Source organism: Rhipicephalus sanguineus, chromosome 8 (assembly GCF_013339695.2).
Source record: "Rhipicephalus sanguineus isolate Rsan-2018 chromosome 8, BIME_Rsan_1.4, whole genome shotgun sequence".
NCBI classification, from domain to species: Eukaryota; Metazoa; Arthropoda; class Arachnida; order Ixodida; family Ixodidae; genus Rhipicephalus; species Rhipicephalus sanguineus.
Genome location: NC_051183.1, coordinates 69,497,680 through 69,523,813, shown reverse-complemented (window position 1 = coordinate 69,523,813; position 26,134 = coordinate 69,497,680). Strand labels below are relative to the sequence as shown.

The following is a 26,134-nucleotide window of genomic DNA, read 5'->3' as shown; positions in this document are numbered from 1 at the left end:
CCAGTTTTCATATATATCCCTTCATTTAAACGGCCGCGAGCACCTCGAGACCATGTCATGTAAATCATACTGCACATGACATGCGCGTCATGATTTGAATGTTAGGACCTGTCATTATGTTCGTCATGAACTCTTGTCATGCCGCACCATTTTTGGTATATATGAAATTAACGGAACGGCCGCAAGAGCCCAAAGGCCGTGGAAGGTAAATCATGCGCTTCATGACATGCGTTTCATGATTTTCATGATATGACCTGTCATTTATGTTCGTAATAAGGCCATGTTATGACACACCAATTTTGATATACATCCGATTAACGAAACGGCCAGGAGAGCACAAATTCGTAGGCGGCTAGATAGATAGATAGATAGATAGATAGATAGATAGATAGATAGATAGATAGATAGATAGATAGATAGATAGATAGATAGATAGATAGATAGATAGATAGATAGATAGATAGATAGATAGATAGATAGATAGATAGATAGATAGATAGATACGCTCAAAGTCGCAGAAGTTCGCTAAGAAATGCTTCGCATTTATAACACGCACACATGCACACACGCGCAAGACGTTCCAGTAAGAGCCATTCTGAGAGACCCGTTGAACGCAGAAAGCGCAGCAGCGCTTGCACAGCCTTTTTCTGTGACGTTTGGTCCGATCGATGGCGCAGGATTCTTTCTTCCGACAGAGTGTGGTCGTCCAACTTATCGAGCGCGTTGCAAAGTGACTGTCTCTCTGAACAGTACTGTGGGCAGTCGCACAGAATATGTTGAATTGTTTCATCACTGCCGCAGTGGTCACATGATGCGGTGACGTCCATTCCTATGCGGCGCGCGTACGCGCGCGTAAATGCGACATCCAACCATAATCTGCACAGGAGGGTAGCGTCACCTCGGCGAAGGCCTGGAGGAATTTGAAGGCTGAGAGTTGGGCCCAGGGAATATAGTCGTGCATGCTTGAAGTGCGGCTCGTTCCATTGCGACGTGGTGCATTGACAAGCAAGCACGCGGAGCTTCCATGCAGCGTCAGTTCTAGAGAGCGTTATTATAATTTGACTGCTTTCTGTATGGGCTGAACGGGCAGCTTGATCGGCCCGTTCATTGCCGATAATCCCAAAGTGACTTGGAAGCCATTGAAAAGTTATTTCATGGCCTTTCTCAATGAAACGGTGAGTCTCTTCTGCAATCTGAAATACCAGTTGCTCGTGCGGTTCGCGGCGTAAAGGTGACAGAAGGGAATACAGTGCCGCCTTTGAGTCACTGAAGATCGTGCATTTTTGTGCCCGTTCATCAGTAATGAAACGTAATGCGGCAAGAAGCGCTGCGAGCTCTGCTGCTGTCGATGTCGTAAGGTGACAGGTCTTAAATTTGAATGTTGTGGCTTTCACAGGTATCACGACAGCTGCGGTTGAGCTGTTCCTCATAACGGAGCCGTCGGTGTATACGTGCATTGAGCCTCGGTACTTCTCATATAACAGGAGCAAAGCGAGCTGTTTAAGAGCCGGTGACGACATATCTGCCTTTTTACGGATGCCAGGTGTCGCCAGGCCGATGATAGGCTGAGTCAGGAAACATGGAGGAGTTGAAGGTCTCGCAGCGGGCGTGAAGCATGTTGGCAAAGACTCGCGATACGCGGCTACCGTTCGGCAAAAAGAGGTGCATGGTCGGTCTACTGGTAAAGAGGCTAGGTGGTGGCGGGGAGTCCGCCACCACCTAGTGGGTAGAGAGAAGGAATATAGGAGAGGTAGGGAGGTAACGTCCAGTTTGCTACCCTACACATGGGGAGGGGAGTAAGAGAGTAAAAAAGAAAGGAAGAGAGATACATTTCGCAACACGCGCACATTTCAGCGTATCACACGCGGTCGCTTAGATCTGTTGCCTTCTAGTACTGTCACGGGCCTCGTGTTGCTGTCTGGGCTAACACAGTGACCTCTTTCAATCGAAGTTGAACCAGACACACAAGATCTCTCCTTCAGTAAAGGTCCGATCATCGAGTTTATGATGTGTAGGGGCAGCCAAGGACAAGAGGAGAGTTTGCTACAGAAGATAAAATTGCGTGCGCGCTGCCCGCACCCGTGGCTAGGCTGACCGATTGAGCCATTGAAGCACCCTCTTCTTCTCGCTCTACCCGCACACGCTCCCGGGCATTGTATTCAAAAATTTTGTCAGCGCCGTGAGCTGTTCCGACATACCCCGATACAGTATAGGCGCAGATCTCGCCTTTGGATACAACAACATTAACCCTGCAAAAACGACCGACGAAGTTACATGGCTTTCGCTACAAGATAATGTAGCATATCACTTGAAAGAGCACTTCTCAGCCTATCTAAAAAACGGGAGTCGTTTTTGAAACCTCTTCTCTTACTTTTTCAATCGAAGTTGAAGCAGGCCGAAATGGGTCTGAATTGAGGCAGCTCTCATAGGCTTCAAATAGTCTTCAATTAGCCTGGGAAAGCAGACGCCCTGAGGCACGTTATTACAATTACGCCTAAATTGTTCTAGTGGTTCCCTAGCATCTGAAACCGAGAGGAGTTTTCAATATCGTATTTGGTTCGTGAGATATGATCTTTTTTTTCGGGTCTGTGCTTCCCATTCGGTTACGGCGGGGCGCCCGGCCTGCGCCGAGAGATGGCGCGTCATGTATACATGGCGGTTCTCTCCTTTCTCTTATTTCTTTTTTATTTTTCCTTTGTATTCTTTTAGTTGTTCCTACCTTTTATTTTACTGTAATTGGTAGGCAGTAGAGCATCCTGTTGGCTAGGGCGTGGTTTACGCGCCTAACCGATTCAAAGGGTTTGCCGCATCATCATCATCATCATCATCATCATCATCATCATCTCGAAATCCTGGGGATGAAAACGGGAACATTTGTCATACACGGGCCGCGGCGGATCCACCGCGGGGGACGCTGCAATTTTAGGCATGCGCTGTCTGCGCGCGTCAATTGGACACACGTAGCGTACGGTTCGACTGCCGAACGTGTGCGACAGCTACTGACCTGTCATTATTGTGAAGTTGTTAACACTATGGGCCCCCTTGCAGTGGCCAGTTCCAATACAGAATGCCCATTTCACTTCGTTGTCCCCTTTAAAAAGATAGAAGACAATAGCGTTTCTCAAACTACCACGAGATCATGTCGGCGTTAAAGAGAACTTTCTATGCGTATGAATAACATCTACGCTTTTGATGCGTTTTAGGGGCGAAGCTCCTCTTACTAGTCTCTTCTTAGGGGCGAAGCTCCTCTTAGGATCGGTGATTCTTGCAAAGGATCACCGATCCTTTGCAAACTGCCCACTACTTCGTCTTTGAAAACATCCTACTACGAACCATCACCGATCCATCACTTCACCGACCATAAAGCCGTTATAATGAAGGGGGAACGGAAGTCACGTCTGCTACCACTTACGATTAATAAAATTTCTTGTATAAATATATACAGTGTTTGTCACGTCTTTGATGATGTACTGGGCTATCGCTTTGATTACTGCTGGGCGGAACTACTGAAAATTTCACGGTGTAACCATGATTGCTTCAGAAGCTTCGCCCAAGCTCTTCATCATTCACCCGTGGATATGCTGTGAATTTTTTTAGCTATACTAATAATACTGCCGTCACGAACTGCTATACGTGTGTTATTATTTACAAAAAATTATTCGTCGTTACAAACAAGCATTGGGTGTCGCTCATATGAACGTGTAACATTGCATCATCACGGGGAAGTTAACAGGGGCGACCACACTGAAGTTTTGTTTCCAACAGTGGGTCGAGGGGCAAGGATTTCGGTGAGATCAAACACTGCGAAAAAAAAAATAAAGTAAAAGCAGCCCGTTGCTTTTTTCCGGTGTGTCCCGAGTTCCTGCATGTATAACTCTCCTTAAAGATGCACGTTAACACACTTTGGTTGGAGAGCCGTGCCCCTGGGACATCAGGAAGAATGTTTAATGGTCTCCAAAGGAGAGTTAACCTGTATGTACAGAGATGGTTATATATGGGTGAAGTCGGTACTAACGAAAACGAGTGACATGACTCTTTTTTTCAAGGGGAAGGAAATAGGAGAGAAGGCAGTAAAGTGCAATAATAATAAAACTGCAACTCCCTCTATAAGAATGCGCAAAAGTGTCCGCGCCTACTTCGGCGGGCTTGCCTGCAAGCCGACTACGCAACGCTTTGAAGTGCACTGTAATTTCTTGGCGCAGCGCGCTTCAAAGCTATATTTACCTCATTTAATTCCAAATATAGCTACACCTAACACGACGCACGCTCAGGGCACCAGCTGGGGTCCATATAAATAACAGAACGCGGAGTCTACACAAGGTAACAACTTTAGCATATCCAGCACATTCTGCTCTTCAATACGCGCATCAGGCCGCAGTGTAGCTTGTTAAAGTAATCCATTTACGCATTCAGGTGAGTTCACTGCGATGACACAGTCGTTAAGGTTTCGACTGTTTACCCGAAGGTCGCGAGTTCGATCCCGACTGCGGTGATTTCCATGCCATGGAGGCGAAATTATAAAGACTCGTGTGGTGTGTGATGTGAGTGCACGTTAAAAAATTCTAGATGATCGAAATTTTCAGAGCCCTCTACTACGGTCTGCCTCGTAATCATATCGTGTTTTGGCAACCTAAAACGACAGATAGTATTATTATTGCGCAGCCATATACAGCTCGGATATCCTTTCGAACGCCCTAGAAGCTGTCGTCATATTAACCGAAGTGCGGCAGTGCAAATCATGTAGGACGCTGCTCTTCTATTCATCTTCAGTAAATATGTTTCGAAATCTATGTTCCGTTTACCGCAAGGCTCTCAAGAGCATTGCTTAGTTCGAGACTCATCTAAGGAACTTGAAGAGTAAGTGGTTTATAGGTTCCTTTATCCTTACACCTGAGAGAGAGAGAGAGAGAGAGAGAGAGATGAAAAAAACGCCAGGCCTGCGCGGAAAGCGCAGCACTGTCACAGCGAAAGCTGGAAGAGAGCCCGTTATAAACTCTCTTGTGGCTACTAATGCAAGTAAATTAGCAGCGTACCCACTACGTCACAAATCATAATTTTTGGGAAGTTGGGAAGCACCCACTGCGGCATTATTCGTTATTCTGCGGAGAAGCGAGGTACCATCTTTAAGGCATTATGTGCATTTTGTTGATGCGACGGTTCATGACGATGAAGAATTATGGCTGAGCTTTTCATAATGGGTTGGAAGCTTTAAACGACCCACTAGTTACGTAATTCATATTGTGTGACACCCGGTCGTTATTTAACTGTCCCAGCACGCTTTATAACATATACGTTAACCGGAGAAACGTAGAGCGAGAGAGAGAGAGAGAGAAAGGGTTTTCACTTTATTGAGACCCTGAGGAAATGGATCATGGGAGCCTTATGGGCTCCCTTGGCAACCAACAGAAGTGCACTTGTGAGGAACCCACTACGCTATAAATCATAATTTCTGTGAAGTAGGGAAGCAGCCACTACGCAATTTTTCTTAATTCTGCGGAGAACCGTGGTACTCGCTAAACACCTGTCAGGCATTATGTCCACTTGGTTGATGCTGTGGCTGATGACGATGAAGAATTATCGCAGATGCCTTTGTAATGGGTTGGAAGCATCCAACAACCCACTCGTTGCGCAATTCGCATTGTGTGAAACCCGGTTACATAATTCGTGTTTTTGTGACGCCTGGGCGTTGTTTTACTCTTCTGCCACACTACATTACATATGTTAATGTGATTCCTTCCCGACATGAAGCCTGTATAGGGTCTTTTTGCATCGGAGTTTCAAGCACCGGCATGGGTCAGAGGTAGAACACTGGGCTCCCACGCAGATGGCCCAGGTTCGAACCTCGTTCCATCCTGGAAATTTTTCTTAGTTCATTTTTCTTTCTTATTTCGTGCGATAGCGGTTACGGACACCGGCGGCGGCGACGGCGGACAACTACGGCGCCAAAAACGGCCGTTGAAATGATCTCATAACAGCTTTCGCTGTAAAAGAGGAAGGACGGGAGGTTAACCAGATATTAGCATCTGGTTGGCTACTCAGCACGGCGGTAGGAAGGGCAAGAAAGGGGGTGGAGAGAGAGAGGGAAATGCACCTACACACATAGGATAACAAACAACACACACACGAAGGGCGTTCTTGTTACAGTCGCTCAGAAAGGCCGGTCGATCGCAAGAAGCACTCCTATTTTCTGTACTATGTACGGTGCTCAACTGCTGACCCGAAGGTCGCGGGATGGAATCGCGGCCGCGGTGGGCCACGTGACTCTACCGGTTACGTTACTCTCCCGCACGTAACTATGACCTGAATTTCTGCTGCTGCGCTTTTGATGGTACGACAAGTTGTAAACACGCACAAAAGCAGCTGTAAGTACGTTCAGCTGTTGTTAATAGAAAGCAGCCTCCTCGTGCGGGTCGAGGGCATGCTTAGCTTGCTATGAAGCGGTTGTACGACGTCATACAAGGCGTTTCTGCACAAGTAGCATGACTTTCCCGCATGTAACTATGACCTGAAGTTCCGCTGCTCTGCTTTTGAGGGTACGAAACGCGCAGAAAAGCAGCTGTTTGTACGTGCAGGTGTTGTTAATGGAAGGCAGCCTCCTCGTGCGGGTCGAGGGCATGCTTAGCTTGCTATGAAGCGGTTGTACGACGTCATACAAGGCGTTTCTGCACAAGTAGCATGACTCTCCCGCATGTAACTATGACCTGAAGTTCCGCTGCTCTGCTTTTGAGGGTACGACAAGTTCTAAACACGCACAAAAGCAGCTGTGTGCACGTGCAGCTGTTGTTAATGGAAGGCAGCCTCCTCGTGCGGGTCGAGGGCATGCTTAGCTTGCTATCAAGCGTGGCTTATCTCATCTAGTGTTTCTTTTTTGTTAACCACCATCAGCGCTTCGTTGTGCAATCTTTTTAACTGCAAAGTTGTTTAGGCTGTCGGTAACTTGTGCTCCGTCGTAAAACACTGTCATCATCATCAACCGGCACGCGCTCTCTTCATTCTCACTGTAGTGAAGTTCTTTTAAACTATCGTTAACTTGTGCTGCTTCGGGCAAAACTCCTCAGGTGGGTATGCGAGAATAGAAACGAGAATAGACGGCGACATTTACTTTAAAAAGCCAGATTATATTCCTCAACGCACAGACCATGAACGCAAAATAAGGCCATCCCGGGCCAGCAAATGCAAATTCGTTTTTTGCTAAAGCTATTAACCAATGGAATAGTTTGACATCTGAGCAAGTGTGCAGTGTCAACGAAAATGTCTTTTTTCTTTTTGCAACTTTGTAAGCCCCCTGCTGTAACGCCACGAGGCATACCGGGGATTTGTAAGAATAAAGAATAACACGTGAAAAGAGAGAGAAAAAGAGATAGAAAGGAAAGACATAGAACATAGAGAAAAAGGAAGAGAAAACGAGAGACAGAAAGACAGTGATGGAAAGAAAAACATAGAGAGGGAGAGAAAGAGAGTGAGAAAGAAAGAGATGGAGCAAAAGACAGAGAAGAAAGAGAAAGAAATGTAAAAAGAGCGAGAATGAAAGAAATAAAAAGGAATACATGCAGAAAATACAAGAAGCAGAGAGAAAGTAAAGAAAGGCAAGAATAAAGAAAGCGAGAAATAAAGGGAAACAAGGAAGGCTGGCCAGCTCCGCTCTTCCTTCAGGCTTGGCACAACTTATGCGAAGCGGTCATAATTTTTTTTAATGCTTGTAATGTATATGCGAAGCTCTAACGATACCTATCATCGAGAGTGACGTGAGCAATGCAGCTCTGCTGCAGTTGGCAGGTGCTTCGCGATAATGTCACCGCTCTTGTGTCAAGGTAAAATGAACCCATAAAAAGCCAGGTGCTTCATAGTAAGCTAAGCACGTGCCGCACTCGCATGTGTTGGTAATTCAAAGGGGACTTACTCATATGAAAGATTCCGCTTATCTCTTTCGTTTCAGGATGGTACACAAAGGTATTCTGAAATATATTAACAGAGGCCTTCACAAAAGTACTCGCACGTGTCTGCAACTGCTCTACAGTGCTTGGCTGCTGAACCGGAGAAGTGTGGTTCGGTCCACGCTGCGAAGGCGACTTATACGTACGCGAAATGCTAGAGGATCACGTACTGTGTCAAGGGCACGTTAGAAAACCCCAGGTGGTATAACTTATTTGGAGCCCTCCATTACGGCGTCTTTCATTTATCGAGCAGCGTTAGAACGTTAAACCCGATAACGAAACGAACAGAGATGTTCACAAAGGTATTCACGCCAAAAAGGGTAATCGTATATATAATGTTTTCTAGTATTCCCGAAAAGTACCAATCGGTCCTTTGTTTCTCGAAATGATTCCACACCTCAAGAAGTGTTGTGAAGTGTTTCTTCCATCACAGCAGTGGGATAGCTGGGGGTTTGTTTGGAGGTTTAAACCCCCTCCCCACGGGTGGATTTCAATATTTGCATGTGGATACGTACACAAACTCACGAATACAAAAAAAAGAGGTCGAACAGCCCCCCCCCCCCCCAAGTGAATTTCTGGTCTCGCCCTTGGTTAGCAGTTGTCAACATTAGGCAGCGTTGCTCTACATTTGTCCTTTAGGTAGACACCGCCGAAGTTGCTGTTAAGTGGTCGTCGTTATCATCTCTTCTTCCTATCGAAACTTGCTGGTCATTTCGTACGGCTTATTTGCAGGAGTCTCCTGATTGTGTTAGATGGGTGGCTTATTCTGGGCTTCCCACACTTGGAACGAATACTTTACGCAACGCGGAGAAGCTGAAACGGAAGTGCCCTTGGCAGGAAAGGAATGAGAAGACAGCGCGACGCCAGATCAGTCCACGCGGCAGACAGCGACGTCGCGCAGCATGACGCCACCGAAATCGCGCGAGCCTCGCGCCTCACCGGCATTCTCGCATTGTGAATCACCACATAGCACGCGCGCGGGATAAGGTCGCATCAGATGTCACCATACCATCAGCGTTATCCCGTTATCAGTAAGCTCAGAAAGCCCCTACTGCATCGTTATTCATTTAATGCCCGTTAATGTGCAACGAAAAAGCCTTGTTACCTAATGCGACGGAAGCGTAAGACATTCCGTCCATTGCAGAATGGCTTTGAGATGGCAGGGCAGGGTCACGTAACATAGTTACCGCTAACAGTGAGAATTATCTACAGCAGCTTTTCTTTGTTGGTTTTTTCGTCGCTTTGGTTCATCCTACGTCTGTTACCGCATATTTGTATTGGCCTAGTGAAAACAGTCCTGGCTTGCGAGGAATACGTTATTTCTGCCTTGGTTATTTCTGTAAAAGTGACGCATACCCTCTCTGAACTATTTGCCGAACAGCCACGTATGTCTAGGTACTCATGTTTAAAAAATTACTTGTTCATAGAATATCAAATAGATCGAACAAACCGCTGAATATGATGAGCCATTTCATGAACACTTTGACGTGTTTGAGACTACTATCAGGCGACATCACATATTCAGGTTTAACGCAGCCACTATTCTTTATTATGCCGAACAAAATTTCACTTGTTCGCACAGCTATGGTGACCAAAAAACACACGTTTACGAACGTCAGACGCCTAATAACAGCCTCCACAAATCTGCGCTTTAGGAAGTGGTGCTTTTACCTTGATAATGTTTGCCTGAGGTACACGCATTATAGCGAAGTTTTCTTTTTTTTAAATGAAGCTTTGAAATAAGTCTTTCTGCTTAAAATCAACTGCCAATGCATCTTGTTACTTCTTGTTAGTGTTCCAGACCCCTCGTTCCTTAATATACCACGAGGCCGTGTCAGTCTGAAAAACGGCTTCTTTTGACGAAGCACTATTTTCGTCTCATTTTACTGCCATGTTCGAGTTTTGTGAATATTGCGCACAAGGGTTGCGCACGGCTTAAGTTAAAGTTCAACCGCTATACATAGCAGGGAAATTAACCAGGACAATTAAAGTCCAGTTTTGTTTCCTGTACTATAGCAAGAGGGATGTAGAGATACGTGACTAAGGACACATCGCAAAGAGGGAGACAGAGTACTTCACGCGATTTATGCAATTTTTTCAGGAAGAATGCGTGTAAATTTCGTTTTCCCACTTCAGTCACGCGGCCCGCGAACGGACTCATCGACGCTTCAAAGTGGTATGGAAGGCTTTTTGCGAAGTATGTTTCAAACTTCTCTCAACTTTATCTGTGTCTCAATACAACCAACCTTATCATGACGCAGGTGTGCAGCGTCAACTGTCGTCCGTGACACATAAACAACGCGCAACGTCCATGACCCAATAACAGGCGTTATAGATCCAACATTTTCCTATCTTTCATTTTCATTTCAGGCCTCAGCTTAGCTTGTGAAAATCACACACCGAGGTACTCAGGTGAGATCACATACTTATATTCCTTTCTCATGCACATTCCATGTCCAGGAAGCGTGCGCCCCTTGAAGCGATAGTGATATACAGTCAAATATTTGTAGCACGATTGCATTCAACGAACCTCCATTACTTCTGCCTGTAAATGTATCTTGAGCATAGACAAAGGTTATGCATACCTTCGCTTAGTTGAAGCCTTAACCGAGGAGAATGATAAGTGTGAGAACTTTAAAGATTCCTCCTTCATTACACCAACAATTGTGTTCCTTATACGATGGCACAAACGCAACTTAATCATTTATGCGGCTAGAAAACCAACATAAAAGCATCTGAGTCATAGCTGAGTCTACCCGGTTACTACCTAAGAATAATTGTAATAAGTTTGAGCGCAAAAGGACAAGACCCAAGACGACTGAACTAGCGTTTGAGCGCTCGTTTAGTCGTTTTGTCTGGTGCCTCGTCCTTTTGTGCTCAAATCCATTCTAGACTATGAACCAAAGCGCCCAGCAAAGCAATTTCTTGAATAAATGCAAGCTCCGCCCACTGTTGTTGCTGTCCCCCGCAGACAAAATTTTCATCGATGCCCTATACAATCGTATATTCTCGTTTTCGTGACGTCAAACACTTCACGTGGATTCAGGTAGCTGATTCGCCCATATAGATAGATGTTCGTGTCACTAGTATATGGTCGACAACTTGAACCTGCTGCCACATTTTCGCTAAAACTCTGACATCACTTCAAGGCCGAACTTCGTATTTTGAGTAGGGGCAACGAACGTTTAATTCCTAATAAGCCCTTAGTAGTTATACTAGCATCGAAATAGTACTTACTGTTAGAACGAAAACCGCCCAGCACGACTCTCATGCACAGATCATTAGCAGGCGCGTCGCATTTCGGGAGGCGGAGCTTGTATTTATTGTTAGGTTTTAATCGACTACAGGTACATGTAGAAAGCCCCCGAGGCAGCTATATTGACTCAGATGCTCAAGAAAAGGGGTAGTATGAAACATCTTCACTGTGGGCCAAACAGCTGCATGTTATCGTTTGCCATACTGCCGATTTTAAATGCGAAGCATTTCTAAGCGAACCTTTGGCACGTTCAGCCTTTCTATATACGTATCTATCTATCTATCTGGCCGCCTACGTCTGGGTGCTTTCATGACCGTTTCGCTGACTTGGTTTAGACCAAAATTGGCATGGGAGGGTAAGAGGATTTGACGAATATGACTGTCGGGCCATGAAATGAATCACGTTAATATCCTGTCGCCCACGTCCTCAAACACTTTCCTCCAGACACGTGTGGCACATACCCGTATACCACGGGCCCCGGTGTACGGGTATGCGCCACAGGTGATTGACAGTTTATATCTACCCAGAAACGTCGAGAACAGACATTGGTCATTTAAATACGAGAGCATAAAGAAAAACCGACATCGGCAGCGTTGACCCAACGAATGGAAAGAGTAAAAATTAGGATCCCAGCACGAATCGAACCCTAGCATTCTGCGTGGCAATCAAGTATTCTGCCACACAGCCACGTTAGGTCTATAAACTTGTTTGGAAAAACAACCTATGCAGGTGTAATGTCGGTGCAATGCTGGCTATAGAATTTTACAATAAAGCAATAAACACTACTTATGTACTCCTGTGACACAGACGTCATATCAGATTAACGTATGTGGGTCCAGTGTTGGCTCCGCTTTTAGAGGACTCTAATAAACATTACATTTGTATCCCAATGATTCAGCGAGCTATATTGAAGCATTGCTCGACCCCGCTGGAGTACATTAACGAAAGTTACGTGTGATATCCACATGATTACACCATAAAGTGCACTTACTTTCGATAATAGTGACGTATGTACTCTAACCTCTAACGTGACGGCTGACGTTACGTCGCACCATAAGTTACCCTTTAAACGCCAGTGTTGTCGAAGTGCCTGATAAGCCCACGATGTGCACACAGCTACTACACTTACAAAAACACGTCGATCTACTTCGTAACGCTTGGCTCAACGCCATAAGACACAGCAATGAAGTACTCGCTGACTGCTTCGCATGAAACCGATTCGCACAATGCGTGGGATCTGCCGAATTTTTATTTAAAGGTGTTCAGTAATAAGATGGGGCCTATGTATCGTGGCGGCTGCCTCTCTTCTATCTCAGTTGTCGTTGCGAAGAGGAGAATCCTGAAACCATACAATTAGGCGCATGGACTAACACTCACGCACTTATTCCCAGTACTCGCAATACAAAGAAATGTTCAGTCAACAAAAAAGTTCACAGTTATCTTCACAATCATTTTCTCTAACTCGCTTTTTCAGGCAAGTATCAGACCGAGTAGAAAACCGCGTCCACTATCCTCGTTCTAAGCCTGTCACAATGGACGAGAACGTTCAGTCCAATGACGACAAACCAGGTTACGACGCGGCTACCTACTCAAAGTACGTCACCTGCGATTTTCCCACAATAACGAAGCTGCTAAAGTACTACAACATGACGTTCGACAATGTGCTAGACGGCGACATTGGAAGAGAACGGACAACTTCACGTGGACCACGGCAGTTCCTTGACATAGGCTCCGGTTGCGGTGTGGTGACAAAGAAGATCCTTTTGCCCAGCGTTCCAGACGACGTAGAGAAGATAGTAGGTGTCGATCTATGCGAGAACATGCTTTCCTACGCTCGCCAGCGTAATTCTCACCCAAAGATTGTATACGAGAAGCTGGACATAAGGGGAGACGTATCCGAGTTCCTCGACTTGTACGGGCCTTTCGACCGCATCTACGGCTTCAACAGCCTCAACCGCGTGAAGGAGCAGTCCAAGGCGTGGAACAACATGGCGAAGCTGCTGAAGCCTGGCGGAGAGTGTCTTCTGTTTTACAGCGCTTGGTTTGTTACTCCGAATATCTGGAGGGCACTGGCGAAAAAGAAACGCTGGAGCAGGTTTGCAGAGGTGAGCACGACGCCTAAAGACAAAGCCCCGGATTTAGGAAACTCGTTTGTGATGTATCATTTTCGTAGGATTCTAGCCAATTGCAATTTCTAATATAGCGTAAGCTTAAGCAACAGCACACCGCGCACCGACTAAAATGCTTCATTTTCTTAGCGATACTCGCTTTGACTCCGCGAATGCATTTGCTGCTGTTGCCAGTCATGCTTAGGTTACTAACATGTAAGTAATATTAGGCCCGTATTCACAAACCAACCTTATCTTAACGCTATAAGGCGGCCTTTCGTAAGGAAGGGAAAAGTGTAAGGATAAGAAAAGGACACAGTGTGTTTCATAAACTCGCCTTATTCGGTTTTAAGGCAGCCTTACGGAAGGCGGCCTTGTCGTCATAACGAACGAGCATGAGAGCGAGGCTATGAACTTTTACTGGTTTATTGTTGGTTTATTAGCAAGAAATAAAAGCTGTATGCTCCTCAAAACAATAATAAAAATGCAGGAACGCATGACCGTGCAAGTTTCGGTAAGAAAGCGCGCCGTCTTACTGCGTCGTTTGCTCCTTTTCTTTGTTAACGTTTTACCGTTGCCATAGCAACCGGTGGCTCGCGTAGACGCGCCGCTACATGCGGAGGCAGACGCGCCGGTCCACGAAACGCTGGTTTCTACGAGGGCACCGACATGCGCATGAATTGCGAGCGGTTTTAACGCGATAGCGTTAAAGAGCTCGTATCGCAGAAATTCCGCCGTCGGCGTCAGGGCCGTTGGTTGTGAGCGAAAAATCATCATCTTGTCCGTGACCGAAAAATCGAAAAAGCTGCAAATAATATAAATAATAAAAATGTTGGGTCCGAATGAGAATCGAACCCAGGTCGTCTGCGTGGCAAGCAGGTGTTCTACCACACAGCCACGCCTCTGCTTGGAACAGCACTGAAAGTAACTTTCATGCTACAGAAAAATACGCGTCCTGTATACAGGTGTCACAGCACGAGATGTAATATCGCAGTAATATTGCGTGGTACAAGCGTACATTGCCATCGGGCGTCCCACCACGTCAATATCATAACGACTTCGTGGTTTAAAGACAGCCACCCATTACAAAAGGCAGACACATTACTGCGCGTATTCCCTTAGGACCACGTAGTGGGTGCATGGCAACTTTGAAAAAGTTTCTCGCGCATAACTGCTCCTGCTTTAAATCATGCTACCCATTACATAAGGCACACACCTTAGTGCGCGCATTCTGTTAAACACTCGCAGTGTTCGAACCGCACACTAGGAACAGAATATCGCTATCGCGTTCAACTCTTAAAGGCGAAGCTTAAGCGTCCCCCAATTTTTTCTCCGTCTGCCTGCGTGTGTGCGTGTGTGGCTGTTTGCGTGGGTCATACGCTTGCTACTGAGTGCGACAGAAAGATGAAAATTGAATTTACTGAAGATCCAGCGCTTGTAATCGACTTGAAAGCATCGCATTGTGATAGCACGCGGTGTTAGTGAAGGACAACACGAGAAAGTGGGAGCAGCTCAAAGCAGCAAGAGCGACGTGCGCACCGAGCACCGAGCAGCTGCAGCTACGTGAGTGCAAAAATGGGTAAAAAATATCCCATCCTGAAGTGAAACACGTTCGCTTCGCCGCCGTACCCGCACTGATTTTTTTCACACGTTTAATAATGCGAGGCAATATGGCTAAGGTATGTCCACCAAGTCACCATTGACAATTTGAAAAGTACCTGCGCCGTAGAAACATAGCGCCACCAGCAGCTGAAGGAGTGGTGGCACGGGAAAACCGACGTTGTTGGGGCTCGTTTGCAGCTGCAAGCTCGGGAACATGAAGTGCTCGCTTCGAGAAGCGGAATCTGCTCAGCAACACACCGTCGCTGAACCCTTCCATGGAATTTGGACGGTTCCTAAGCACTCGCAGCGCCAGTTGCACATATGGAGGCCGGTGGCGTACGTCACCTTTACTTTAATGATTTTGTAAAGTTTCTTGCGTAATCAGCCATAGCGCGCCTCACAAGTGGCGCCTTAAGGTACCTGCCGGGCTACCTTATCGAACGCCACCTTTCACGGCGATAAGGTCAAGGAAAGGTTGGATTGCGGCATAAGGTTTGTTTATGAAACGCGTTAAGGTGCCAAAAAGTTAAGGACGGCAAAAGATAAGGATAAGGTTGGTTTTTGAATACGGGCCTTAGAGTTTGACAAGAATGCAAATAATGTAAAGTTTTAAGTGCTTCGATATTGCCCTGGTTGCCTCAGAACACCAGGCCGGTCCTACACCTTTTGTTTTTTAATGAGACCTATCGCAGCTGAGGATGGTTACGACGTGCGTTCGTACTGCCTCATAGCTATGCCATTCAGCGACCGGAAACGGTGACAACAAGCTGCCTGCTACTTCTGGCGACATTCTATTTTAGTTTGCCGATACAGTGACCTTGGAATACGAAAGTACGAAACTAGAGCCAGCGCCTCATGCTACTTACGAAAGAGAAGTTCAGGTCCCGAATTAATTTTTTTATGAAATATGAAGCCCCACGGTAACTAAAGTATCGGTATGTCCATAGATTATCGTTACTTCGTAATGTGACAGCGCAAAAGATGTGCAATGCCCTTAACGGGGAAGAAAAATCTTTCAGTTAAGAAATTTACCGTCGCCTTTCTTTATTTGACTATGGAAGTGCGACGAAATAAGCAAAGACTGCAGTGAAAATGCCGGCAAGAAGACAGCTTGCTTGGAATCATTGTCGTGGTGCATGTGTGGGGTTTAAGCATTTCTGCAAGTGTCATCGTCAAAAACGCGTTCATCCTAATGCTGCATGCTGGGTGAAAACACTGCACAGGTGCTTCCTTTCTCACAATAATAATTTTGGTAGCCATTCAATGGACATCGGAGACGCATATCGTTGTCGCCGTGAGGTTACGTATAAAGCCCAAGAGTGGCAACATCGCCCCGTGCGTCGTATGTTCTATGTGAGAGTAAAAGCGTTCGAGGACAGTCGAATATGGCGGCTCATAGAGAGAGGAAACGCGCCGGCCGTTTTCGAACGCGCGAAATGCCCATAGGATTCAGGAGAGGGAGATGTGTATCTGCGTCAGAGATTGGGTACTGTGAACGTCCGGGTGCGGTCGCGTGCCCTATTATCACGGGGATCAGCAGACGGCTCATACCTTTGCGCGTGCAGTCTCCTCATCGTTAAGTCTGCATTGAAGCTGCAGCATTTTTTTAAATTAAGCTAGGTCGGGTGGTAAAGGATTAGCTAGCAAGCTGCTAGCTTTACTTGGTATAACACCGTAATTTATTGCTTTCGCATTCACTGTCATGCACGGGAACTGTGCCTTCTTTAAGCTATGGTTCTTTGCTTTAGGTACCAAGATTTGGAAACGTGCTTAAAAACTTTATACTCCGGAACGGTTTGCACGAGCGAGCACAAGCCATTTATTATTTGCGAGATACAGGAAAGCGCAACAGGCTACCAGCATAATGAAAAAATGTCTCCGAAATATAGTCCCAGGTTACAGTATCTGATATGTACGCACAATGTTTTTTTTTTCTAATCATGAAGGAACCTTTCCCACTGACTATATGACATGTCGTTGCAGTTTTGGGAAAGTCTGATACCGCCTACACAGGACATGCGGAACACTGACGAAAGGCTGAGCTACGTACGTTCACTAGCAAATGACGTTGGGCTCGAACTGAGGAGCTGTGAGATTGTTGGCATTTACCTTCCAGTGCGAGGGTGGTCCGGTGAGTGTATGTCTTCTTTGGTCGCTTTACCGCGGCACTTGTCTCATAAGGCCTTTCCAAACTCATGGACAGTTACATGTGGAACATCACGGCCATTAACGGCGTTCATTTTAATATAGTTTGAAATAAAGGTATACCCTTAGTACTTTTTTGCAGTTCGTTGAGAATGGAAGTACGTTCATACTACAACCTTGAATGTCCAGTTTTAATAGAAAGCTATGCCACCTTCACAATATCATTGAACTTGCTCATAAAACTGTCCTGCTTATAATTTAATGTGCATATTTCGCCCATGTATAACGAGTTTGTTTTTAAATGATTTAATGCTACGTTCTTCCTTTCCTGCTGCCTGTATCTCTCTGACGTCGTAATTCTGTACGTCTCCAAGTTTCTACTTCTTCTTCATCGTAGAGCTTTGAGAGCTGTGAAGTTCTGTCTTACGCCATGCTACAAATTTGACGCCGCCATTTTTCGCTTCTATGTCGACGACACTCACCGATTACGTTTCCCACTACTTACCTTTCTGCACCTTGTTCCGTGTATCTATACGGGCATCTCCCTATTTATCCAGTGTGACAAGTCACGTCCAATATAGCCCGCGGTCATTAGTCCCAGCCGTTTATTCAAGTACATTGGCAGAGGCTAGGTCGTCTTCGACAGCTGCAGAACTTGTTGCGACACGGGAAGCTATCTAATTCGTGTCCGGCAAATCATCACGTAAATGGACAACACTATCTGACGCAAAATCCGCATTACAAGTTATTGTCTCTTGCTCAAGAAGGGCACAGTATTATGCACTAGCCTTAGAAATCAATCGCGCATTCGACCTTACGCAGAAGATTGGTCACTCAATTACATTGCAATGGATCCCTGGACACTGGATTGGCAGGCAACGAGCTTGCTGATGCTGAAGCAAGAGCCGCTGTCTATAACACCCCCACCGACGTGAGAGTACAGTACACGCGAGGTGACGTGATCTCTTTATTGAGATTACTCATGCGAGAGTGCATAACGACTTATTGGTCTCAGCCAGACCATCGATACAGGCGTCTGCGGGAAAAAGATCCGGAAATGACTTTTCACCTCCCGGCCAGAATGAACCGAGGCAACGCCAGTTTGCTCCACCGGATTCGTCTGGCAGTTGCATTCACTCGCCGCTATGCACACCTCATCCGCCGTGCGGACAGCCCTAACTGTGAACGATGCCAAGTGCCTGAAACAACAGCACATCTATGTTGTGACTGCCCACTTTACGTGTCGCTACGTAATACGCTCGCTTCAACGTTGGCAGGACTCGGTGTGGCAACACTTAGTGAGACTGGTATTTTGTCAGCTATGTGCGACCAGACCCGGTCACCAACTTCTATCATGGCTGTGATAGAATTTCTTAAGTGCACAGAACTGGACTCAAGACTATAGCGAAACCACTATGTCGCATGGTTATTCTATATACGCATATCTCTTTCCTCTCCCCATAGTCACACCTCATCACTCTTTTTTTTCCCCATTCTATTTTCCCCTGTGTAGATTAGCAGGCTAGAGCGCACTAGCTCAGGCCGACCTCTCTGCCCTCAAATAAAATTCTCTCTCTCTCTCACACTTCTAATAGTCCGTCTTCTATATCCGGCCGCATGCCCGGCCACACGAAAACAACGGCCCAATGTGTCTATTCCCGAATTATCTATTCCGACACATAACCAGTCGCGCCTACCCACAGGTTCACTTTGGTGAAAGAAACGCTAGAAACAAGGACAGAAGAACAGTGTGCGAAGTTCCAAACGTAGAAAAGCTTTCGGGTCCCATGTCCCGTTGAGGTAAGGAAATCTTTTTCGCGGCTGAGATGTAACGAAATACTAAACCCAAGCAGTATAGAATGTCATCGTATAGAATCTTGTATAGAATGCCATCGCTTCGCTTTGTCTTCGCTACTTCACTGTATCTCCAGTTCTTTTACCCACGTTAAAGTTTGCATTCTCGTGACTGAATTTATCATTTAAATATTGTATTGAATGACACGTCTCATAAAAAAGTCGAATGCATTCGATGGGTGACACCGGCATGGACACACCTCTATGTGTCCCATCTAGATAGCAAGCTGCTTACTTTGAAAATTATGTACCTTTGGCTCTCTTAATTCTGTCCAGTGACAACTTGATGAGAAAATATTATTTTCAAAAGAGTCGATAATTTGCTTTCCCCTTTGTTTTCAGCCCATGTATTGAATTCCATTATTCGTATTTACTACTACTTTGTAGGACAAAACGTATCTGGTGTAGAGAGCAAGAAATTATGGTAATTTGAGGCCTGTACTATGTAAAGATTTACTTCATTCGATTCAACGCAATATCCCTGCAACAGCGGGAAAGCGACGCCATGCAAGCCGATACCTAAAAAGGAAACCAATGAGGCGTAAAAAGAAAACGATCAGCATGCACCATTCCAAAGCTGTTTATCATGACGTGTAATTTCTTGCTTTTGTATTGTATCTGCAGGAATTATGACATCGCTGATGCCAGGAATGGACAAGATGACTGCTGAAGAACGACAGCTCTTGTTTCAAGACGCTAACGAAGAATTGCGGAACTGGCTATGTGGACGACAGAACCCGCGCTTCGCAGAAAACTACGTAATCCACGGGATAAAGCCAGTGAAACGTCCCTCGTAAAGCCGGATCAGCTGTTCTTATGGACAGTGTGCCGATCCTTCCTAAATCGGCACGCCTTTCAACCCGGCATTACTCAAGTGCACTCTATAACACTTCCGATGCACCCGATTTCGAATCGATTATGACGGTCATTCATGTCCTTCATTTACGCGATCATGAAAGAGTGTCGTTGCACGTGAATCATCAGTGACTGTGGCAGTTCGCTGGTCAGCACTAGGTTGCTGCCTGAATTTTCGGCTCAGCGGTAGCGTTGTGAACGTGGAGGAGTAAAAAAAAAGAGTTCCAATCCACGTTGTCAAGACGGTCTGCCAGCGAAACTGTATTATCGCGATAAACCAATGTAACCTAACCTGGAATGATTGAACAACCAGTGCCTTCATTCAGATACTGACAGCAAGTCAATTAAACACATGGTACCAAAATTTTGTTTCTTTGAAGTGACGTTGCTATGTTAAGGGTTTTTCTTTTACACACGAAATTGTAGTAACCTCACTCACTGCTTCCTATCTTATCGTTGCCGCTTCCTGGCAATTTTATTGCAGGTGTAGTGTGGACGAGAGACAGGGAGACAGCGTCGAGTAGGAGCGGAAGAAGACGAAGAGCCGAGAGTGCGCGTGGCAGTGACACCGCTGAACCCAGGCCTTTGGTTTTGTAAATTAACCCCCTGCAATGCGCGAAGTGCCCTACGAGCTTGGCATTGTTCAAGCGCGCTCAATCATCTAGCATGTGATTCTGATACTTCTTTTATGGTTTTATTTAATTGAAAAAAATACTGTGGTTTGTCGTTCAAGCGAAATTTTAATGAAGACACGCAAGTTAAGCTTCAGTTTCTAGACCAGGTTTGAATTATTCATAATTTGCTTGGGCGCGCTAGTGCAGCGGTGCGCGAGCGCGCGTATAGTTTTCGTTTCGCGTGTTTCGAGTGCTTTAGTATTTTCTCTTTTTTTCCGTAGAAAGAACAACCCGGCCACCTTCCACACAAAATATATGCTTGATTTCCGATAATACATTTGCGGATATTGGAGGTACTCTAGAACATAAAAGTGGCACGTTAGTGATTCATCTTGTAGTTAAAATCTAACCAGATAAAATAAATAATTATGTATATTTAGTGTTGAAAGGCCTACTGGTTTAAAGTACACATGTCTACCACTCATATGTACCAGGGACGCCACGTATAACAATAAAACACTGTGCATTACAGTGGTACGGAGCATTGCGATGTGATCCAGATCTTCATGAAAACTTCGCAAGACATTTATAGTAGGGCATTATAAGGATTTCAACGCAAATCTTCGTACTCAATAAACAATGTACGCACTTCCCGGCAGTTGTGAAATACAATATATATGTGCAGGCGAAAATTCCTCAACCGTCAGAGGTGTAAACGCGTAGAAAAGTAATCACTACCTATAGCACACGCTTCCTCGGCTATTACAGCCAGTCGTTGAACACACTTTATTGTACCTCGTTATGACTTGAAAAGTTCTTGCGAGTGCAGCCTACTTGTTCGAAAGAATTTCCGTTAATTATGACGCGCAGGGAGAGAGAAGGAATAATGGAAAGGTAGGGATGTTAACTAACGTCCAGTTTGCTACCCTACGCAGGGGGAGGGGAATAAGAGAGCAAAAAAATTGGCCGCGTATCTGCGTGCTTCGCTGCAAATGTCGTCGAAAGACGACAGTATTGTGCCGGTCGTACTGGACGAGCCCTCCTTCGCTACGTTGAACCGCCGCATCTGCCTCACAGCGTCGCATTTTCAACGCAGCCTAAGAAACACTAGCATTTTCAGCGCAGCCTAAGAAACATTACGGTCTTTAGAATTGCTTATCTACGTATTTTCTATTACAGGAACACACCACCTAATACTTCCGTATTGATGTTGCGCCTCAGATATGCGTAATATTTACTTTTTGATCGACAGTGTTCACAAGTATGAACGGCCGTACCAGTTCAAGATGGCTGGGCGGTAAGAAAGTGGTTAAACTTTGGCCGGGTGGCTGAATCGGGTGACAGACAGACAAACAGAAAGACAGACAGACCAAAATATCTGCGTTTAAGTTCCCCAAGAAAGACTATCGTCTTTAAAAAGCAGGAAGAGAGATACATTTCGCAATACGCACACATTGCAGCGTATCACAGGCGGTCGCTTAGATCTGTTGCCTTCTAGTACTGTCACGGGGCTCGTGTCGCTTTCTAGGCTGATGTGCTCTGAGACCAGACACACAAGATCTCTCCTTCAGTAAAGGTCCGATCATGGAGTCTATGATCTGTAGGGGCAGCCAAGGACTTGGGGAGAGATTCCTACAAAAGCGAAAATTGCGTGCGCGCTGCCCGCACCCGTGGCGAGGCTGACCTATTGAGGCATTGAAGCACCCTCTTCGTCTCGCTCTCCCGCACATGCTGCCGGGCATTGTATCGAAAAACTTTGTCAGCGCCGCGAGTTGTTCCGACACACCCCGATACAGTTTAAGCGCAGATGTCGCCTTCGGATACAACAAGAATGAGCCTGTAAAAACGACCGACGAAGTTACATGGCTTTAGCTACAAAATAAAGTAGCATATCAATTGAAATAGCACTTCTCAGCCTATCTAAAAACGCGAGCAGTTTTTGAAACCTCTTCATTGAGCTATGCAATTCAAGTTGAAAGAGGCCAAAATGGGTCTAAATTGAGGCAGCCCTCATTGGCTTTGGCAAGTCTTCAAATGGCCTGGGAAGGAAGGCGCTTTGTGGCTCATTATTACAATTATGCCTAAAGTTTTGAAGTGGTTCCCTAGCATGTGAAACCGAGAGTCGCTTTCAATATCATATTTCTTTCGTGAGATACGATTTTTTTTTTCGTGCATGTCCTTCCCATTCAGTTACGGCGGGGCGTCCGGCCGCCCCCGAGAGATGGCGCGCCATGTATAGATGTCTCGAAATCCTGGGGTTGAGCGCGGCAACAGTTGTCATACACGGGCCGCGGCGGATCCACCGCGGGGGACGCTGCAATTTTAGGCATGCGCTGTCTGCCCGTGTCAGTTGGACACACATAACATACGGTTCGACTGCCGAACGTGTGCGGTAGCTACTGACCCGTCATTATTGTGAAGTTCTTAAAGCGACGAGCCCCCTCGCAGTGGCCAGTTCCAAAACAGAATGCCCAATCCACTTCGTTGCCCCTTTTTTAAAGTAACTGTGTCTCTCAAACTACCACGAGATCATGTCGGCGTTAAAGGGATCTTTCTTAACATCGACGCTTTTGATGCGTTCTTTGAACTACACTAATAATCTTGCCGTTACGAACTGTTATACGTGAGTTATTATTTACGAAAAATTATTCGTCCTTACAAATAAGCATTGGGTGTCACCCATATTAACGCGTAACCTTGCATCATCACCGGGAATTTATCCAGAGCGATGACACTCAGGTTTTCTTTCCAACAGTGGGTAGAGGGGCAAGGATTTTGGCGAGACCGAACAGAACTAAAAAAAACAAAGTAAAAACAAAGTAAAAACGGGGGGGTTCAACCATACTTTATGTATGTTCGTGCGTGCGTTTGTATGTGTGCGTGTATATATACGCAAGCAAAACTGAAAAATTTCGGGGGGGGGGGTTTGAACCCCCAACCCCCCCCCCCTTAACTACGCCCCTGCCTGGCAATTAGCGGTTCAGCGTACGAAGAATGAACAGAAGAAGGCTAATAACCCTAGACAATCTGGAAAGCTAACAATAATCAGCTGAACCTTTGCTAACGCTACGTATATCATGGCATAGCCGAGCTAAGCCACTGCAAATTTTGTTCTGCTGTGTCCTGAGTTGCTGCATGTATAACTCTCCTTAAGGATACACGTTAACACTCTTTGGTTGGAGAGCCGCGCCCCTGGGACATCACGAAGAATGTTTAGTGGTCTCCAAAGGCGATATCCTGTATCTCTAGAGATGGTTATATATGGGCCAAGTCGGTACTAACGGAAACGAGTGACAAAGACTCTTTTTTTTTTTTTGAAGGGGAAGGAAATAGGAGAGAAGGCAGTAGAGTACAATAATAATACTACTGCAGCTCCCTAAATAAGAATGCGCAAAAGTGTCCGCGCCTACTTCGGCGAGCCTGCCTGCAAGCCGACTACGCAGCGCTTTGAAGTGCACTGTAATGTTTTTGCGCAGCGCGCTTCAGAGCTCTATCTACCTTATTTAATTCCAAATATAGCTACACCTATAGCACGTTCACGGCACCAGCTGGAGTCCATATAAATAACAGAACGCGGAGTCTACACGGCAAGGTAACAACTTTCGCATAAACAGCACATTTTGCTCTTCGATACGCGCATCAGGCCGCAGCGTAGCTTGCGAAAATCATCCATTTACGCATTCAGGTGAGTCCACCGCGGCGGGACAGTCGTTAAGGTGGTCGACTACTTACCCAGAGGTCGCGGGTTCGATCGCGGCCGCGGTAATTTCGTTTCCATGGAGGCGAAATGATAGAGACTCTTGTGGTTGGCTATGCCAGTGCATGTTGAAGAATTCTAGATGATCAAAATTTTGAGAGCCCTCTCCTACGGTCTGCCTCATAATCATATCGTGGCTTGGCAACTTAATACGACAGGTAGTGTTATTATTGCACGCTTATATACAGCTCTGATATACTTTCGCACGCCCTGGAAGCTCGCGTCATATAAACCGAAGTGCGGCAGTGCAAATCATGCAGGACGCTGCTCTTCTATTCATCTTCAGTAAATATGTTTCGAAATCTACGTTCTGTTTACCGCGAGGCTCTCAAGAGCGTGGCTTAGTTCCATATTCATCTAAGTTGAAGATACTAAGTGGTTTAAAGCTTCCTTTATCCTTACACCTGAGAGAGAGAGAGAGATGAAAAAAAGAATGCCGGGAGGCTAACCAGATATTAGCATCTGCTTTGCTACCCAGCACTGGGGTGGGGAAGTAAGGGCAAGAAAGGGGGTCTAGAGAGAGAGAGAGAAACGCACATACACAAACAGGATAAAAACAACACACACAGGAAGGGCGTTCTTGTTACAGTCGTTCAGAAAGACCGGTCGATCGCAAGAAACACACTATTTTCTTTACTGTGTACGGTGCTCGACTGCCGACCCGAAGGTCGCGGGATTGAATCCCGGACGCGGTGGGCGCATTTCGATGCGCACGCATGAAGTTCTTTGCTCTGTTCCCTTCCCCTTTTTCTCTCGTCAAGACCTTATATTAATGCCCTATTGCATAAAATGAACATCATTTTTGCGTGCCTTCTGAAATCGTGTGAACGCGCGTTCCTTTCGTGCCCTCGGCCAGTAGGCCGCGGCGACTCAACAGTGGCGACGAGTTGAATCGACACCCACGAACTCAAGGTAGACCCGGAAACTCGGATCTTGGAAACAACCGTACCAAGGACGTCCATGGCTTTCCAGATGCTTCCGAGTTTTGACGAGAGCACAGATAAGTGGAACCCGTACTTCATCAAAGCAGAGGCGTACTTCTATGCAAACGGCATCGCTTAGTCAAGCAAGAAGAGGGCACTTCTTATAGCTGCGCTGAGCACTCAGACCGTTCAGATTCTTGCCGGAAGGATAGCGTCCTGAAAGCCAAACTCCTCGATTTATGACGAAGTTACCAAAACCTTGAATGAGTACTATGACCCTAAAGGCAACGAAATTGCGGAGAGCTACAAGTGCTTCAGTCGCTTCCAACTGGAGGATGAATCGGTTGGTGCTTTTTTCATCAACCGTAAAATGCCGAGCAAGCGCCCCCCCCCCCCCCGCCCACGTACGGTGAAGGATAATCCGACCAGATTTGGAGGGGGGGGGGGCGCTTGCGCGGTCCCGGACTAAAATTCAAGATGGCGGCAGGAGAGCCGCTAAAAATAAATAAGACGGCTCATCCCTCCGTCATAGGGATTGGTATAATACGAAAGTGAAACTTGCCGTCACAGAAGTAGTTGATTGTTTATAGTGCATTGGCATATGAGAGCTTGTATAATGTCTATTGTTCCTTGGCAGACATATCACCGCTTGATGTGAACGCACCCACGTTGACACCTAGTGGCACTTCTCTGTACCGTCGACTAACGCCCATGATCATGATTTAACCCTTGCGGTAGTTGAAGTTGTGTGGGCCCAATCCAGGATCTGGTCCTGGACCTCGGGCGCTGAGCTGCACATTTGCAGCCTCACACTGCTTCTTACTATTAATGTTTAGTGAGTTAGGTGGTGGGTTCAGAGTGCAATCCCACATGACATGATCGAGATTGGCTCTTTGTTGGCAGAAAATGCATACAGGGGAGGGATATATCGCAGGGTGTATAAGATGATGGAAACAGTGGGTAGGGAACGTACGGGTCTCTAACTGTAGCCAAAGTATTTCTTGGTGGCAAGTAGCTCCCTGGTGTAAGGGGGGCATACGGTACGCTGAAGGCGGTAGTGGTTTGTTATGTCGTGGAAGGTCAAAA

General features: G+C 46.1%; 1 protein-coding gene across 1 annotated transcript; it reads left to right on the top strand.

The window, feature by feature from the left end:
- Nucleotides 1-12,722: 12,722 nt before the first annotated feature.
- Nucleotides 12,723-25,187, top strand: LOC125759457 (juvenile hormone acid O-methyltransferase-like). The gene is made up of 2 exons (XM_049418266.1): nucleotides 12,723-13,295; nucleotides 25,098-25,187. The coding sequence occupies exons 1-2, from the start codon at nucleotides 12,723-12,725 to the stop codon at nucleotides 25,185-25,187; spliced, it is 663 nt and encodes a 220-aa protein (XP_049274223.1).
- The last annotated feature ends 947 nt before the right edge of the window (nucleotides 25,188-26,134 follow it).

Bases quoted from the DNA above. Each gene is read 5' to 3' on its own strand.
- LOC125759457 (XM_049418266.1), top strand. From the start codon at position 12,723: ATGGACGAGAACGTTCAGTCCAATGACGACAAACCAGGTTACGACGCG. The intron at 13,296-25,097 runs GTGAGCACGACG...ATGGCTTTCCAG, and splicing joins GCTGGAGCAGGTTTGCAGAG to ATGCTTCCGAGTTTTGACGA.